This window comes from Garra rufa, chromosome 5, assembly GCF_049309525.1.
Source record: "Garra rufa chromosome 5, GarRuf1.0, whole genome shotgun sequence".
Taxonomy (NCBI): Eukaryota; Metazoa; Chordata; class Actinopteri; order Cypriniformes; family Cyprinidae; genus Garra; species Garra rufa.
Window position 1 is genome coordinate 21,490,944 of NC_133365.1, and position 18,593 is coordinate 21,509,536.

Below are 18,593 nucleotides of genomic sequence, written 5' to 3' on the forward strand. Positions count from 1 at the left end.
TTCTTTTTAATAGTTACGAATTTTGAATTTTTCAGATTATCAGTCATCAAGGCTCGGTGAATATTGGCCACAGACACAGAGATTTACTTTAAATTTCACCAAGCTAATTACTCACTTAAAAACTCTCACAGATAATATTTTGCGAGTATGTTATAGCCTTTTGCATATGCAGATGGCCCATATTGGGAGCTCCAGCTTTCAAAATCTGTCAGTTTTATAGTGAAATACAAAAATGTGCCTTGCAATAATGTGTTTTTCACCTTCTTTAGTGTGGCGGGACAGATCGCTGTATTCATGTGAATGAATCATCTTTTCGATTACAATGAGACATTCGTTTAATTGAATTACTGAAATACTGTTTTCTTTGTGAAAATTCCACCACCTACTTCGCAAAAACGCCTGTGGTGTCCAATCTTTCATTCCTCACATGTATTTAATTAAAAACAACAATACAATGTTCTAAAGGTTGAAGTGGACTCCAGCTCGTTAACATAAGTTATTTTGTTGTCTGTTCTGAGGTATATAAATGACTATTCACAATCCGTTTTTATTTACGGTATAATACAGTTAATGATTAGACATAATATTTAACGTCTTCCATTCATTATTTTTAGCGCACCAGCCACACAGTAATCGCAATAATTTTGTGCTTTGTTGCTTTTAATATAACACAGCTCAGCTTTCAAATTCTATCAGTTTTATCATGAAATACAAATTATAAATGTGTTTTCCCTTTATTTCTGGCAAAATAAGAACATCAGAAGGAATGAAAAAAACAGAATACCTGTAGCCTAATTTAATGAAACAAACGTCTCACTGTGATCGGAAAGATAAACTGAAGCAAATACAGTGATCGGTTACACCACATTAAAGAGAGTGAAAACACATTATTGTAATAGACATATTGTTTGTATTGCGCTATAAACCGGACTTTAGATTTTAGATTTTGAAAGCTGAGATGTTGATTATATCTCATGCATATGGGCTAGAATATACTCTCAAAATATTGTAACTGTAATCTCGTTATTGCTACAAATTCATTCTTGTACATTTGACTTTATTCTCAAAACATTTTTACTTTATTCTCAGAATTTTGACTTTTTCTAAATATTTCAACTTAAAGTAGTAGTTCACTTTCAGAACAAACATGTACAGATAATGTACTCACCCCCTTGTCATCCAAGATGTTTATGTCTTTCTTTCTTCAGTCGTAAAGAAATTATGTTTTTTTGAGGAAAACATTTCAGGATTTCTCTCCATATGATGGACTTCTATGGTGCCCCCGAGTTTGAACTTCCAAAGTGCAGTTTAAAGGTCCACTGAAGTGCCTTGAAACAGGCAGCGTTATTCTATGTGGTGACGTAATTTTAACTGAAACAAAAACATATCGCCCAGGCCCGCCCACTTCTTTTGAATAACCAATAGCGTTCCATTTATATCTTCTTTGGCCAGAGCCGTTGAGCTCGGTAAAGCCGCATTTGTACGCTTATGACAGCCACAGTCTAATAAATTACCCCATAGATTCAATATGAAACTATTGCTAAAACAAAATAGTGATCATAATCATGCTGAGGCTGTGTAGTTTAATACATGCCGAGCGCGCATATGATCTGCTCCGTGCTATCGTGTCTCTGGACCTGAGGCAAGTCTGGAGTAGACTATGCGCGCTGCTGCGGTTCGCGTGAAACAACGTGAGACCAGACCTCCTTTACCCCAATGGAAAGCACATTTACAGTACACTGTCTGAATCGTTCTCTATCGCCTACATTGCGCACTACATGCCATTCACCAAACAGAAAACACTTACACTGTGAACAAGTGACCGATCTTAGCGGCAGATTCAGTGTCTATTTATAGTGTAGGGGGCGGGACACTACGAACTCTAGAGAGCATTTGATTGGACAGAACGTTTGATGAGAAGCTGAAGTGCACGGTGATATCATCAAAATCGTTGATTCATATTGGCGGAAGTGACGAGACTGTAAGTTTTGAATGCCCATATCTTGTAAACACGAAGCACACTAGCTTATAGATAACCTTAAGGCTAATATATTCATAGTAAATGCCAAAAAACTTTAATTTTGATTTCATGGGGACTTTAAATGCAGCTTCAAAGCAATCATTCTAAATGATCCCAGCTTCTCTAGCGGTCTTATCTAGCGAAACAATCAGATATTTTCTAAAAACATTTACAGTTTATGTAATTTTTAAGCTCTACACAGAGTACACACAAAACTAGACAAGACCTGCATTTGAGGTCAAAAAGTATATAAATTGTAATTTTTTTTTAGAAAATAACAGATGCTAGATAAGAACATTCTTTCCTCGGCTGTGATAGTTTAGAGCCATTTGAAGCTGCATTTTGGAAGTTCAAACTCGGGGGACACCATAGAAGTCCATTATATGGAGATAAATCCTGAAATGTTTTCCTCAAAAAACACAATTTCCATACGACTGAAGACATGAACATCTTGGATGACAAGGGGGTGAGTACATTATCTGTAAAAAAAAATTCTGAAAGTGAACTACTCCTTTAATTCTCATAATTTCGACTTTATTCTCATAGTTTCGACATTATTATTGAAATATTACAGCTTTAATCTCGTAATCTTAGATTAAATTTTTTTTAACTTGGCACCAAAACGCCATCGTAATATCTAGTGTGTGAGTTGTTTACTTACTTTTTGAAGTTAGTCTTTCCATTAACGCCACTATATTGTTCATTCAGACTGATTCGCAAACACAAAAACTGCACAAACACAAAAGACAGGATTTATCGCATGAACCAATCACAGCAGAACATTACCAGTCATATCCAATCATATCGCGATGACTTTCCCCCATTCATTCTCAATTACCCCCCACCAAACTCACTCTTTAAGTGCTCTGTTAAAACTCAATGGGCTCAGGGGAGGTGAAAGAGATGCACTGTAACTTTACCCTCTGGTGTTGCTGTTAGTCAATGTTTCTTTAGAAAAACAAGTCGTTTATACAATTTTATCTTTTGTAATAATTGGCATTGTTTTATTTTTCTACACTGAACACTGGTTTTCTCAGAGAGGAGCTACAGTATTAGAAACATTCACTGTCTAAATATTGCTCTGTTATTAGAAAAAATTAGTTGGATCAGTTAATAAATTAATTGATTGTGTACATGTTTCCAGATGCTTATTTAAATGGAGAACACCTAAAACTATTGTGTGGTTTTCCATTCAAACAAGCATGAAGAAAACGTTTAGCTCGTTCTTCCTTTTAATAATAAAAGTGACTTACATGGCTTTGTCTAAAACTGTCTCCATATTTAGAATTGTCCGAACGATAACATGGTGTTTGACCCAGTTGTGTTGCTTTTATGGAAGTAAAACCCATTACTTTAGATTTAAGCAGCTGATTGTTCTAATAAAGGCTAAACTGTATTACTTAGAGGTTGCTCGGCAGACGTTTCTTGTCAGTTGTGAGCACGCTTAAACAATGTGGCTTCGGAAATGGGCAAGGTCCTTGTCTAAGGTTCTTAAATATTCTGTTTATAGACATATATTCCCATGGCAATGGAGAACATCTGCCCTCTCAAACATAGACATTAAATGGGCAGTGCCGGCTGCGGTGGACAGAAATAGACAAGCTTTTAACCATTTCACTCACATAAAGTGTATTTTAATATGGTGGAACTTGCTATTTCGAAATAGGTCACCCTTTTGTGCTCTGTTTAGGACCCTTTAATCCACCTCCTGGACACTGTAACTTTGAAACTGGTGACTGCGGCTATACCCAAGAAAAGAAATCTAAGAAAGGACACTGGTTACGGATCAGGGGACAGACACCCACATCCTACACAGGACCCAAGGGGGACCACACCTTAGGGGTAGGTGAGTCAAATTTTTGCTTTAGGATGAAATGCTTTATTAAGATTGCTGATGTCATGAGATACTAAGTGCACACTAAGTCTTTCCCGCTTTGACTTCAAGGCTACTACATGTACATTGAGGCGTCTCACATGTTACCCAAGCAGTCGGCCCAGCTCAAGTCCACTGAGTTAAGGGGTTCAGCCGGACCTCAGTGTCTGATCTTCTTCTACCACATGTACGGCTCAGGCACAGGAACTCTGAACGTCCTGCTGCATAAGGGGGACAGGGAGAGATTGCTTTGGACAAGACAAGGAGAACAAAGTGTGTCCTGGATGAAGGCCACGGTGGATTACGAGTGTTACACAAGGCACTGGGTTAGAGACATTCTTACTCCCTTTGTTGTTGAAAAATGTCTTTGAAAATCATCTTTTATAATGTCGATATCAAAGCGACCGTTTGATCGCTGTGATAAGGGTACTTGAGGTGCCAGGAAACGGATAGAGTGCCGCTTTGAACATTGCTGTTGTGTGTAGTCACTGAAAGGTATTTTAATGTCTCCCTAATTGTTTGCAGATTATATTTGAAGCTGTGAGAGGATCCTCAATAAGGAGTGACATTGCAATCGATGATATTGTGTTTAAAAAAGGGCCGTGCAAAGGTAAGTAAACAGTTTAGGTTCAGAATGACTATGTGGTGTTTTTACTTGATGTATTGCAGTGGGTTGAGTGAGGTCAGGTGACTGTACTGCAGTAACAGCAGGTAGGGGGAGCAAGCAGGTGGTTTCTATACTGCAGTTCTGCAGTCTGAGGGATCACATACTGTTCCGTTAGTTATCTCTCCCCTCTTTTTCTCTTTCTCTAGATCCTGGAGACAGCATCGAGTACTCTGGATTTTCTGAAAATTTTAATGAAATTGAGTACTGAGCGAGGCGTAGGAATGCTGATGTGTGTTTGTTTTATATTTGTGTGTCACTGGGGATGGAAAGACTGGGAGAGAGAAAAGACGATTTGTTACCTAGACTCAACAGTGTTCTGCAGATTCTGCCCATGCATGACTACATGGAAAGACACATGCTTTATTGTTCTTTTTTATAGGTGGTATGATGTGTCTAGTTCTCGATATAGCCTGATATTTTTGGATCAGTTTGGGGACTGTCTTATTTTTTGTGTATTTTGTTTAGAGGATATCAGAAAATACTTTTAATTTTGTATTGTATTGACATTGCTTAGCAGCATGCTGCTAGGTAGCATTTTTTTAAGTTTTTATTTGCTGAGGTGAACGTTTTCTTGTTTGTTTTTACACTGAGCGCAGTGTCCAGGGTAAAAACAGGTTTTGGACCAATGATAAAGTTCGGGTCATGGGTTGTATACATTCTCACTCACAGTGTTTCATGTATTAAACTTTTTTCAAATAAAAACGTCTTTGTCATTTCTTGTAGATTCTCATCACAATACTGTACACTCAAATATTAATCTCTCATCAAGGCGTTTAAAGACACAAGCGAAGCTGTTTGTATTGTTTTACAATCGATGAAAACGAAAGTTTTCTATCTTATAATGTACTGCCATCTAGTGAAACAAGTGTGTTATGAAAAAAACAAAACCTGGTTGAAGCCTTTTTCGAAGTTATAAGTACCTAAATATTCTAAACGCGAATTAATACATGTTTATATTTTTCTGACGTTCATACAGATTTTCCCCTCCAGTTTGCTTTCCGTACGTTTTTATGTTCATCAAATAAAATATTTAGGCGACACCGCCTTGTTCAACACTACATTACCCATGATGCAAACAAACCGGTCGAACTTGTTTCTGTGTTCATGAACGAAGTCACAGCATTTTGGCCGATGTGCAGACGAAATGTCAATATCAAAGTAAGTTTACTTATTAAAACATTTTGTGATTTTCCTCAAGCTTAGCTGGCGAGCTGTACACAAACAGGAACTGAGTGAAAGTGAAATATTCACGTAACGTATATTGTAGTGTTTCCTGAAAGATTTCAAGGACGCAAAATGTAAGTAACTGGTGAAAGTTTATTGTTTAATCCATAGATAAGTCGTAATATAAAATAGAAATTAATCGTCTTTGTGCTTTTTTAAGCTAGTTGTCAAGTAGCAGTGTTATTTTAATCTGTCAGGTGAGGTGATGCGTCAGAGAGTACTATTTATTTCTCTGTTATTGGTGATGAGGATGAATACACTTAACTATAACTCCTAAAACTAGTAGTTTACACACTCGCACAACCTTAAAAATGACAGCAGATGCATTTATTCGGTCACAAATGTCCATCAGATCAATAGAGTATGCCTGCTACAGAACATCACAACACACTATTGGAAACTGTTCAATACATGCCCAGAGGTCTGTTCAGCTGCTATAGTGTAACAGCAATAGCTTGAATCAGTTTTTGTGTTTCACAAATGTTTAGAATTTTAGATTTTGTAAGAAATTGTTCTTAAAATCTTATTCTCACGTACTTGTAAACCAGTAGACATTATTTTGAAGTATGTTGGCAACCATATTTTTGTTGACTTATATTGTATGGACTGTCATGAATAAGACATGAGTAAGACATTTCTCATCTTTTTTCCACAGAAAAAAATAAAGTCAGATAGGTTTGGAATGACTTTAGAGATTAGTAAATGATGACAGAATCTTCATTTATTTGGTTAAATATGCCTTTATGAATAAATATTGGGTGTTGTTTAATCTTAGGAGTCGTGTTATATCACTTCCAAACACTGTTTTTGCATGAAAAAAGTATTGCATATTTTTACATATTATTCCTTTTAAATTGTCTCAATATGTCTAGGCATGGCAAAATTTTCAAGTCGTCCTGGCCAGCTGCTACTTCCACCATGTGCAGCCCATGTGCAGTTCAACTAAAACATTCTGCTTTCTCTTCATAAGAAACATTTTACCAAAGGCTGTGAGCATAAAAGTGTTTTGAAAATGTACCAGATCGTATCAGCAACTGTTGGAGATTTTGGCATTGGTGCCATGGGCCGTTACTCACCACCTAAGAGGAAGAGAGTTGGTAGACCAAGCCGCCCAGCGATAATAGCGGGTGTACTTGGATTCATACTGGTTCTTGCTGCGATCATAGCATGGTGCTACTACTCCGCTTCCCTCCACAAGGCCAACCTTCTGACATCTGAACGATTAGATCTCAACAAAGATGGTTTTGTCATCCGAAACCAAGCTGGGGTTGTCATTTTCAAGATGGCATTCAGGTATTTTGTTTAAATGTGCTATTTATACTAAATAAATATATACTAAAACCTTGCAGAATGTTAATTATTTTACCAAAATAAGAGGGAACATACAAAATGCATGTTATTTTTTAATTTAGTACTGACCTAAATAAGATATTTAATATAAAAGACGCTTACATATAGTCCACACGAGAAAATAACAGTTGAATTTGTAAAAATGACCCCATTCAAAAGTTTCTTTTTTTTGTTGTAACCTGAATGATCCGCAGCTGTGTTTTAAATTTTTTTGTGATAGTTGTTCATGAGTCCCTTGTTTGTCCTGAACAGTTAAACTGCCTGCTGTTCTTCAGGTCCCACAAATTCTTGGGGTTTTCAGCATTTTTGTGTATTTGAACCCTTTACAACAATGACTGTATGATTTTGAGATCCATCTTTTCACACTGAAGACAATTGAGTGACTCATGTGCAACTATTACAGAAGGTTCAAATACTCACTGATGCTTCAGAAGGAAACACAATGCAATAAGAGCCAGGGGTGTAAACTTTTGAACAGAATGAAGATATGTAATTTTTATTTTTATTTTTTCCAAATATCATATTTTTTCTGTAGATTCTTCAGAAACTACAGAGGATACTTATATGTTTCCCAGAAGACAAAATAAGTTAAATTAACTCCGGTCTTCAAATTAAAAAAGTTTTTTGAATTATTATTTTTGGTATTTTGGCCAAATAATTAAATAATGAACATTTTGCAGATTCTGCAAGGTGTATTTAAATTTTGAATTCAACTGTACATAATTATAATTGTACACATTGTTTGTTATTGTGCATTTTAGGTCTGGAACCCTTGATCTGGACTCGTGTTCAAAAGAGGGACCGATTCTCAAATGTGACAAATCCATGGCTGGAAATATACACTTCTTTATAGAAACAGTAAAGCCTAAAGACACAGTCGAGTGCTATCGCGTGCGCTGGGACGAGCTTGAGGAGCATCAGTTGGTGGAGCATGTCATGTCCTGCAGTGGATCTCACTGGTATGGTGGTGCAGAGACTCGGTTGCAACATTGGCCAATAGTAATAAAAGGACATCAAGCTCCTAAACCTTTCATTACAGGCGATATCCATTCAAATCATGAGGCATTTGGTGGCATCTTAGAGCGCTACTGGCTTTCTTCCAATGCCACTGCCATAAAAATTAACGATTCTGTTCCTTTTCACCTCGGCTGGGATGAAATGAACAAAACTCTGTGGTTTCAAGCTCGCTACAATGACAGCCCTTACAGGCCAGACCCTGATCATCCCCATCATGTGACGCTAAGCTATCGTGTATGTATCGGGCATGACGTCACCTCTATACACAAGTACATGGTGCGTCGATATTTCAACAAGCCCAATAAGGTTCCCTCAGAAGCTGTTTTCAGACAACCAATCTGGTCTACAAAAGCTCTAGAAGAAGTCAACCAAGAAAGGATTCTAAAATATGCATCTGATATCCAAAAAAATGGCTTCAACTGCAGTCACCTGGAGCTGTACGACACATATACTACTAACTATGGGGAGTTTGAGTTAGATCCCTTCAAATTCCACAATGCCTCAGCAATGTTTCAAAAACTAAGGGAAGATGGCTTCCAGGTAACCTTGTGGACTCATCCATTTGTCAACTATAATTCTGTTAATTTTGGTGTTGGAGTAGAACGAGGACTGTTTGTACGAGTGCCCGGTAGCCAGCTTCCCGCATTGGTACGTTGGTGGAACGGCATCGCTGGAATTTTGGATTTCACAAATCCAGAAGCTCGGGACTGGTATGCCTTGAATCTCCGCACTCTCAAGAACAAGTATGGAGTGGTGTCTTTTAAGTTTGACGCAGGAGAAACAAGCTACTTACCTCAGCAGTTCAGTACCTTTGTTCCTCTGCGGGATCCAAGTACCTTTACTCGGCGCTACACTGAGATGGCAATACCATTTAATGACCGTGCAGAGCTGCGGTCTGGCTATCAATCTCAAAACATCTCCTGCTTCTTCAGAATTATTGACCGTGACTCACTATGGGGATACACCCTAGGCCTCAAATCTATAATCCCAACTGTACTTACTATAAGCATTCTTGGCTACCAGTTTATTCTGCCAGACATAATAGGTGGAAGCACATACTCAAACCTCACTGGCCTTCCAGATCGTGAGCTGTACATCCGTTGGCTCGAGCTCTCAGCTTTCATGCCAGCCATGCAGTTCTCACTTCCACCATGGCACTATGATGATGAGGTTGTGAAGATCGCCAAGAAGTTCACTGCTCTTCACGAATCTCTTGTAGCTCCTCGGGTTCTGGAGCTTGCTGGGGAAGTGCTGTACACTGGGGATCCCATCATTCGCCCTCTTTGGTGGATCGCAACAGATGATGAGGCAGCTTACAAAATTGACTCTCAGTTCCTGATCGGGGATGACCTTCTGGTAGCCCCTGTACTTGAACCGGGCAAGCAAGAAAGAGATATATACCTTCCTGCAGGCAGATGGAGAAGTTACAAAGGAGAGTATTTCGACAAAGGTCCTGTATACCTTACTGATTATCCAGTGGACTTAGATGAAGTTGCTTACTTTGTCTGGTCAGGATAGTTTTGAGAATGTATGAGATGAGCCCTACGTCTGATCTGACCATGCCATAACTTATTTGTACAAACTTATGACTTTCAAACTAAATGAACTGTTTGTATACTACAACGGCGTTTTAGTGCCACGTCAAAAAATTTAAAAATGTACGATTATAAGTCGTAATATTTCGAGAATAAAGTTGAAATTACGAGAATAAAGTCAATATACTTCAAGAATAAAATCAAAATACTATGAGAATAAAGTCAAAATATTTTGAGAATAAATTTGAAATATTTTGAGAATAAAGTCTAAATAGTTCAAGAATAAAGTCAAAATAGTTAGAGAATAAGGTCAAAATAGTTCGAGAATAAAGTCGAAATAGTTCGAGAATAAAGTTGAAATGTTTTGAGAATTTAAATCATAGAAATGAAAGTTATATTTAGAGAGAGAGAGAGTATAGCCTATATTGCACATGCAAAGGCCTGGATTGAGAGCACCGGGAGAAGTTGCCAGGCCACCGGAATTTATTTGAGAATTTATTTTATTTGAGCGTCCGAGTGGAAACAGCTTAATATACAAGTATATAATATTTATTAACAGACTGAACAGGAACTTTTTATTCAGCTCACACACAGTCATGGGGACAGTATGCTTGGAAATAATATTTAATGTCTTCAATTGCATTTGTTATTTGTAATATAAAACATAGTGGAATACAAACAATGTGCCTTACGATAATGTGTTTTCAAGCTCTTTAATGTGGCGTGAAAGATCGCTGTATTCATGTGAATCAGTTCAATAAATTATACTGTTTTCTTTGTGAAAATCCCACCACCTACTCCACAAACACGCCTGTGTTTCATTTAATTAAAAACAACAATAAAACATTCTAAAGGTTGAAGTGGCCTCGTTATATATAACATAAGTTATATTGTTGTCTTTTCTGAGGTATATAAGTGACTATTCACAAGCTGTTTTATTCACGGTATAATACAGTAAATGACTGGACATACTATTTAACGTCTTCCAATCATTATTGGCAGCGCGCCAGCCACCCAGTAATCACAATAATTTTGTGCTTTGTTGCTTTTAATATAACACAGCTCAGCTTTCAAATTCGCAATAGGCTAGAATATACTCTCAAAATATTATAACTTTAATCTTGTAATTGCTACGAATTAATTCTCGTCATTTTGACTTTATTCTTGTAGTTTTATCTTTATTCTTGAAATATGACTTTAATCTCGTAATCTTAATTTTTTTTTAACGTGGCACTAAAACACCGTCATAGAATAATAGCATCAGCAAGGTTTATGTTGTAGTTTATCCATATGTTATATTGCATAAGTCTCCAGAAAGAGGCTCCTCAGAAAATTGGCCACCTACCTGTCAAAGTTTAATAAAGACCTGTGAATTGTGAAAAGGGGCCATTTGTTGGAATGTGCAAACCAAAAAGCACATTATTTATTTATGACATATTTTTGTGAAGTTTATAAATGTAGTTTACTTGTCGTTGTTTGTTTCCATAGTGTCAAAATCATATAGAAATAAGCAACTGCCTTACTTGAATGTACAATGAAGGATGCAACTAATTTAAAGGGAATATTTTCTGTGGTTTTATAGCATTTGTTTATTCACTGAAGTACACTTATAATGTGTCAGTTAAGATTTCTTGCTCCATTATTAACTTTTTATATTGACATTTTGCCACCCTCAGCTTAACTCATAAAACATAATACCAATTATATATTAAAAGTTTAGACCTATTTATGTTAACATGCAGACACGTGTCAAATTGTGAACATAAAATAATTGTTAATTTATTGGGCAATAAATTATAAGCCTGGGAAAAGCTGTGCTTGTTTTTATATTATTTTTGTAATACAGATGAAATTGTAAAGTTTCTGTTTTGTTCTGTTTTGTTTAACTGCGTTTGTATACACTAAAAGATCTTAAAACATGTATTGTTATGTTGGATGTTCTGTTGAAATCGTTTACTTTTTTTGTTTGTTTGAGTGCTTCTTTTAAGAACTTTGAATGTGCCACCCAAAATGATGGACCTCTTTTCCCCATCTGGGGAATTAGCTCAAATGGTAGAGCGCTCGCTGCACAAAAGAAGGAGCTCAATCTTTGAGCCCCCCCTCGCAAGCGAAAAAGACGCGAAAACGCAAATGTGCCGACAAGTTTCCCCTGCAACAATATTCGGGCTATATTCCAGTGCGGTATGGAGGAGTTTTAGCTACATGTGAAACACGTCACCCTCGGCGGGCTGGATTCGAACCCGCGGTCTGCGCGACTGAGTCGAAGTCCCATTCTGAATCAAATGATTCGCGATACGCGATTCGAAACAGTGAATCATCACGTTGACAGTTTCCGTCGTATTAAAAACATACCCCATCCCCACCTGCTTTTTTTTTTTTTTTTTTACAAATCTTGCCCTAGACATAACATTATATTGATTGATATTTATTTATTCGTGTATGTTATTTTAAAAAAGGCATATTACATGTTTATGTTTATGGTTAAATACGCGATCCGATTGGAGCGAATCGTCACGTTGACAGTTTCCGTCGTATTAAAACACGCCCCATCCCCACCTGCTTTTTTCACAAATCGCTCCCTAGACATATCAAAAGGCTATTTGAGATGAGCAAAACCTGTGCAGAATCGATCACCGGTGATCAGCGCAATCTGCATGCCGGTTAGAAAAGTGTCCGAGTTACGTCCGACTTGCTCTGACATCATGCTGACGTTTGCCAAAAAACTTTTGCGATGAAGAGGCGGCTGTGTCGGATTGCGCAGTCGGGCGCAGTAGCTCTCCACCGACTGCGCTGACCAAAAGCACGATGGGAAACGACTGGCTGACGACACAGCTTAATGCTCATTGGTTCAAACAACTGTGATGTTAATCTAATATTTATGCATGAATATTCCCAAACACTATGACAGTGTGTGATATGTTGTGTTTGTATTAAAGTGGATTATAAAAAAAAAATAAAAAAAAAAGGATTATAAATACGCCTTTCGTATGGAATTAAATAGCAGGCACTTTGAGTGTCTTGTATCGTATTTATTTTCATATAAAAGCAACAGAACTGAAATTATATCATGTTTATCAACAACACAGCACGTGAGTGTGAATAACGCGATATCCTCCTTTGATCTCGTAGGTTATCTGTTCCGCTTCCAGAGCTCAGAACTGTCCGTCTTGACTGAACTTATTTCACTCCTCCCTTCACTGCAGCCGCCTACTCTCGCCTACATTTCAGGCGAGGCTAGGCGCATCTTAAACAAGCCTAATATGTTCATTGATATTTATTATTTTATGTAGATTATTTTTTTAAATGCGTATAATATATATTTATGGTTAAATAAAATGAATAAAACTGTTTCAGTAGTTGATTTATATTTATCATTTTGTTTATATTATTTTTAAAAGGCATATGTTTAGGTTTAAATTAATGAATAAGAATGTTTCGGTAGTAGATTGATATTTATTATTTTGTGTATATTATTTTTAAAAGGCACATTACGTTTATGGTTAAATACGCGATCTGATTGGAGCGAATTGTCACGTTGACAGTTTCCGTCGTATTAAAACACACCCCCATCCCCACCTGCTTTTTTCACAAATCGCGCCCTAGACATATCAATATGTTCATTGATATTTATTATTTCGTGTAGATTATTTTTTTTAAATGTATATGATATACAGTATGTTTATGGTTAAATAAAATGAATTAAAATGTTTCAGTAGTTGATTGATATTTATTATTTTGTTTATACATGTTTATGTTTAAATTAATGAATAAAATGTTTCCTCAAAGATTCGTTTTTTGTGTATGTGGGGATATGATTTGATGGATATCATTTATCAGATTTAATTTATCTGATCAAAAGACAGTTTAAATGTTCAAATGTAAAATGTGTAATTAAAATGAACATAATATACATACACATAATATATACAGAAAAAATATAATTTATTGAGGAGGAGACAGTATTGACGGGTATACAGGACAATGTGAAAAAATGGGCCCATGTAATATTTACAAAATATATACAGAAAAGACATATTTATTATATTTATTGAGGAGGATACCAAACAATATGAAAGAGTGGGCCCATGTAATAAAAACTAAATATATACAGTAAAAGATATTTATTAAGGAAGATACCAGAAACTATGAACAAATAACGATATTCAATTATATTTAATAATGAAGTAAACCTTAGCCTTACCTATCGCAAAGATGACAATAATAAATGGTCGCGGCGATTAGTCAAAAGTCAGCGACAGGAGAGAAAATCGATTGATCAAAAGTAATCCCTGGAGAGAAAATTGATTGATCAAAAGTAAGCCCCGGAGAGAAATGCGATTGGTCAAAAGTAAGTCCCGGAGAGAACGCGATTGGCTCATGTGGGCTTACTTTGGCTCAATCGATGGGATGCAGTAGGCGCAAAGGCTTGGGCCTGCTTAGCTTCACTGAGCAACCAGGCTCTGGCTACTGCATGCAACAGTTAAACTTTGTCTCTGCGCCTTAAGAAAGCTGATCTGATCTAATAGAGGGGTAGTGCATCCTGCCAGGCTGAATGCGGCCAGCAGAATGAGCTACCATCTCTATAAATTAGGTCAAATTCATGATTGAGGAAGGAGATTTCATGAACACAGAAGGTCAGGAGGGCAGTTTAATGCCTGATCCCAAGGATGCTCCTTTTTACAAGGTCCAGTTTAAGGATCCATTAAAAAGTCGCTATTTTTCATAATCCGAAGTTTTGGAACCACACAGTACATGTCAGGTATCGAGCACCCCCTGCTGGCTGGATAAAAACTGCCTCCAGCAGCAAACTAGTTTTCCACAAAGGGTCTCCCATCCACATATTGACTTAAGCTTGAGCCTGCTTAGCTTCAGTGAGCAACCAGACTCTGGCTGCTGCGTTCAACAATTGAACTTGTTCACTGGGCCTTAACAAAGCTGATCTGATCTAACAGAGGGGTAGCGTATCCTGCCAGGCTCAATGTGGCCGGCAGAATGCGCTACCACCCCTATAAATGAGGTCAAATTCATGATTGAGGAAGGTGATTTCACCCCCTGCTGGCCGGACTGAAACTACCTCAAGCAGCAAACTAGATTTTCAGAAAAGTAGCGCTTCCAGACCGGCTCAATACAGCTGGCAGAATGCGCTACCACCTCAATGAATGATATCAATTTCATAATTAAGGTGCGGAATTCATGACCGAAGAAGTTCAGGAGGCCAGTTTGATGCCTCATCGGACGGATGCTCCTTTTTACAGGGGCCGGTTTAAGGCTTAATTAAAAAGTCGCTATTTTTCACAGTATAAAGTTTTGGACCCACACAGTACATGTCAAGGAACGAGCACCCCCTGCTGGCTGGACTAAAACTACCTCCAGGAGCAAACTAAATTTTCCACAAAGGGTCTCCCATCCACATACGGACCAGGCTGGGGCTTGCTTAGCTTCAGTGAGCAACTAGACTCTGGCTGCTGCATGCAACATTTGAACTTGATCTGTGCGCCTTAAGAAAGCTCATCTGAGAGGTAGCGCATCCTGCCAGGCTCAATGCGCTACCACCCCTATAAATTAGGTCAAATTTATAATTGAGAAAGAGGATTTCACCCCCTGCTGGCCAGACTGAAACTACCTCCAGGAACAAACTAAGTTTTCCACAAAGGGTCTCCCATTCGCATACGGACCAGGCTTGGGCCTGCTTAGTTTCAGTGAGCAACTAGACTCTGGCTGCTGCATGCAACATTTGAATTTGTTTTCTGTGCCTTAAGAAAGCTGATCTGATCTAATAGAGGGGTAGCGCATCCTGCCAGGCTGAATGCAGTCAGCAGAATGCGCTACCACCTCTGTAAATCAGGTCAAATTCATGATTGAGGAAGGAGATTTTATAAACACAGAAGGTCAGGAGGCCAGTTTAATGCCTCATCCAAAGGATGGTCCTTTTTACAGGGTCCAGTTTAAGGCTTAATTTAAAATTGTTATTTTTCACAGTCTGAAGTTTTGGACCCACACAGTACATGTCAGGAAACGAGCACCCCCTGCTGGCTGGACTAAAACTACCTCCAGGAGCAAACTAGATTTCCACAAAGGGTCTCCCATCCGCATACTTAGCTTCAGTGAGCAACTAGACTTTGGCTGCTGCATGCAACATTTGAATTTGGCCCGAATGCAGCCGGCAGAATGCGCTACCATCTCTATATATTAGGTCAAATTCATGATTGAGGAAGGAGATTTCATGAACTCTGAAGTTCAGGAGGGCAGTTTATTGCCTGATCCCAAGGATGCTCCTTTTTACAGGGTCCAGTTTAAGGATCCAGTCAAAAGTCGCTATTTTTCATAATCCGAAGATTTGGAACCACACAGTACATGTCAGTTATCGAGCACCCCGTGCTGGCTGGATAAAAACTACCTCCAGCAGCAAACTAGCTTTCCACAAAGGGTCTCCCATCCACATATTGACAAAGCTTGAGCCTGCTTAGCTTCAGTGAGCCAGCAGACTCTGGCTACTGCATTGAACCATTGAACTACTTCACTGGGCTTTAAGAAAGCTGATCTGATCTAACAGAGGGGTAGCGTATCCTGCCAGGCTCAATGTGGCCGGCAGAATGCGCTACCACCTCAATGAATGATATCAAATTCATAATTAAGGTGCGGAATTCATGACCACAGAAGGTCAGGAGGCCAGTTTGATGCCTCATCGGACGGATGCTCCTTTTTACAGGGGCCGGTTTAAGGCTTAATTAAAAAGTCGCTATTTTTCACAGTCCGAAGTTTTGGACCCACACAGTACATGTCAGGGAACGAACACCCCCTGCTGGTTGGACTAAAACTACCTCCTCGAGCAAACTAGATTTCCACAAAGGGTTTTCCATCCGCATACTGACCAGGCTTGGGCCTGCTTAGGTTCATTGAGCAACCAGACTCTGGCTACTGCATTGAACAATTGAATTTTTTCACTGAGCCTTAAGAAAGCTGATCTGATCTAACAGAGGGGTAGCGTATCCTGCCAGGCTCAATGTGGCCGGCAGAATGCGCTACCACCCCTATAAATGAGGTCAAATTCATGATTGAGGAAGGTGATTTCACCCCCTGCTGGCCGGACTGAAACTACCTCAAGCAGCAAACTAGATTTTCAGAAAAGTAGCGCTTCCAGACCGGCTCAATACAGCTGGCAGAATGCGCTACCACCTCAATGAATGATATCAAATTCATAATTAAGGTGCGGAATTCATGACCGAAGAAGGTCAGAAGGCCAGTTTGATGCCGCATCGGACGGATTCATGTCAAATTCATGATTGAGGAATGGGATTTTATGAACACAGAAGGCCAGGAGGCCAGTTTAATGCCTCATCCAAGGAATGCTCCTTTTTACAGGGGCCGGTTTAAGGCTTAATTAAAAAGTCGCTATTTTTCACAGTCTGAAGTTTTGGACCCACACAGTACATGTCAGGGAACGAGCACCCCCTGCTGGCTGGACTAAAAGTTCTCTGGGTCTTGGATACACGTAACGTGCTTCCGCTGTTCTTTCCATATCTGCTGGATCCGTTCGTGGTCCAAAAATCATTTCAGGTTTGCATAAAGTATTTCAACATTGCATCAACTACTGATAAACACATTTATTTTCATTTGAATTATCACACTGTAGATATTTTTAACCACCTTTAACAAAGGCTTTTGTCTTTCAAACACATTATAATGCACAAATTTTAACTAATATATTTACTTAACATACTTAAAATGAATATTTTAATTATTATCACTTTTCATGTTCATTGGTTCTCTGATGAGGTTATGGTCACATGACATGCAGGTAAACAAATAAAATATTTCATTTTTAGTGCATTTTTTTAAATTGATTTTAAAATGATTTACTTCAATTTATTATTTATATAGTGTTGTTAATAACAACAAATGCAATCTATTTTCTTATTCTTTACCTTTTTATGTCAAAATGGTACAAGATTATCCTGTTTAAATCTGTGATAAACAAGTTAGGTCAAAAGTAATCTAAAAGTAACGTAAAAAGTAGTCTGATTAACTTATATTACCTAAAATGTGTAATGTAACTGTTAATGGGTTACGTATCGAACTACAATTTTTGTCATGTAACTTGGAATTAGTAACGAATTAAAGTCATTACAGTTACAGTAAGTAAGCTACCCAGCTCTCTATACAAGTAAATAAATAAGTATTTTCTTCTTCTTCACAATACACACATCATTGTTGATAGCAATGTAGCTTAATTTGATTTGAACTTATCTGATCAGTAGCGACATGTTTTGTTCTATCATTTCAAAAGTTACAGGCTCAAAGATACTTAAGAAAACGTGTGCTATACATGCTAACGTATACATTGGCACGTTCTATTTTCCAAAAATACACACTATTTATGAACAAATAATGATATTCAATTGTACTTAACAATGAAGTAAACAGCCTTACCTATCGCAAAGATGACAATAATAAACGGTCGCAGTGATTGGTCAAAAGTCAGCGACAGGCGAGAAAATCGATTAGTCAAAAGTAAGCCCCGGACATAAACGCGATTGGTCAAAAGTAAGCCCTGGGGAGAAACGCGATTGGTCAAAAGGAAGCCACAGGAGAGAACGCAATTGGCTCATGTGGGCTTACTTTGGCTTAATCGGTGGGATGCAGTAGGCGCAAGCAAGAGGTAGCGGGATCGATGCCCGCATTCTCCAAGCGTTTCTATTTATACACCACATTCTAATTATGGATTCTAAACATGGAACCTCTTGTGAGCTGAGGTTTGCCCATTAGAGTGTGGAATAAAAGCCACTCCTCCGGAAAATAATAGTAGAGAGGTTTGTTTAACCCTACTTACCCCTTAAAACCCTAGAAGTTGTATGCCATGTTAGTAGTATCATATGGTTCAGCTTCTTCAAATTGAACCAACATAAA

The 18,593-nt window shown here is 38.0% G+C and overlaps 2 protein-coding genes across 3 annotated transcripts in view; both read left to right on the forward strand.

Annotated features, from left to right (window-relative positions):
* The window catches only part of mamdc2a (MAM domain containing 2a), a 32,501-nt gene extending 27,228 nt beyond the window's left edge, over positions 1-5,273 (forward strand). Inside the window, exons 11-14 of one of the 2 annotated variants that reach the window (XM_073841375.1) lie at positions 3,711-3,866; positions 3,966-4,219; positions 4,419-4,503; positions 4,707-5,273. In XM_073841375.1, the coding sequence (XP_073697476.1) occupies positions 3,711-3,866; positions 3,966-4,219; positions 4,419-4,503; positions 4,707-4,768 (557 nt within the window). In that variant the 3' untranslated portion in view covers positions 4,769-5,273. Of the gene's footprint in view, positions 1-3,710; positions 3,867-3,965; positions 4,220-4,418; positions 4,504-4,706 lie in introns of those variants that run through there. The other variant, XM_073841376.1, reaches the window with a different exon arrangement.
* A 370-nt stretch (positions 5,274-5,643) lies between these two features.
* LOC141335111 (myogenesis-regulating glycosidase) lies at positions 5,644-12,931 on the forward strand. The gene is made up of 3 exons (XM_073840423.1): positions 5,644-5,718; positions 6,657-7,077; positions 7,896-12,931. Exons 2-3 carry the CDS (start codon positions 6,797-6,799, stop codon positions 9,667-9,669), a joined length of 2,055 nt encoding a protein of 684 aa, XP_073696524.1. The 5' UTR covers positions 5,644-5,718; positions 6,657-6,796; the 3' UTR covers positions 9,670-12,931.
* Positions 12,932-18,593: the final 5,662 nt, after the last annotated feature.

Bases quoted from the DNA above. Each gene is read 5' to 3' on its own strand.
- LOC141335111 (XM_073840423.1), top strand. From the start codon at position 6,797: ATGTACCAGATCGTATCAGCAACTGTTGGAGATTTTGGCATTGGTGCC. The intron at 7,078-7,895 runs GTATTTTGTTTA...TGTGCATTTTAG, and splicing joins ATTTTCAAGATGGCATTCAG to GTCTGGAACCCTTGATCTGG.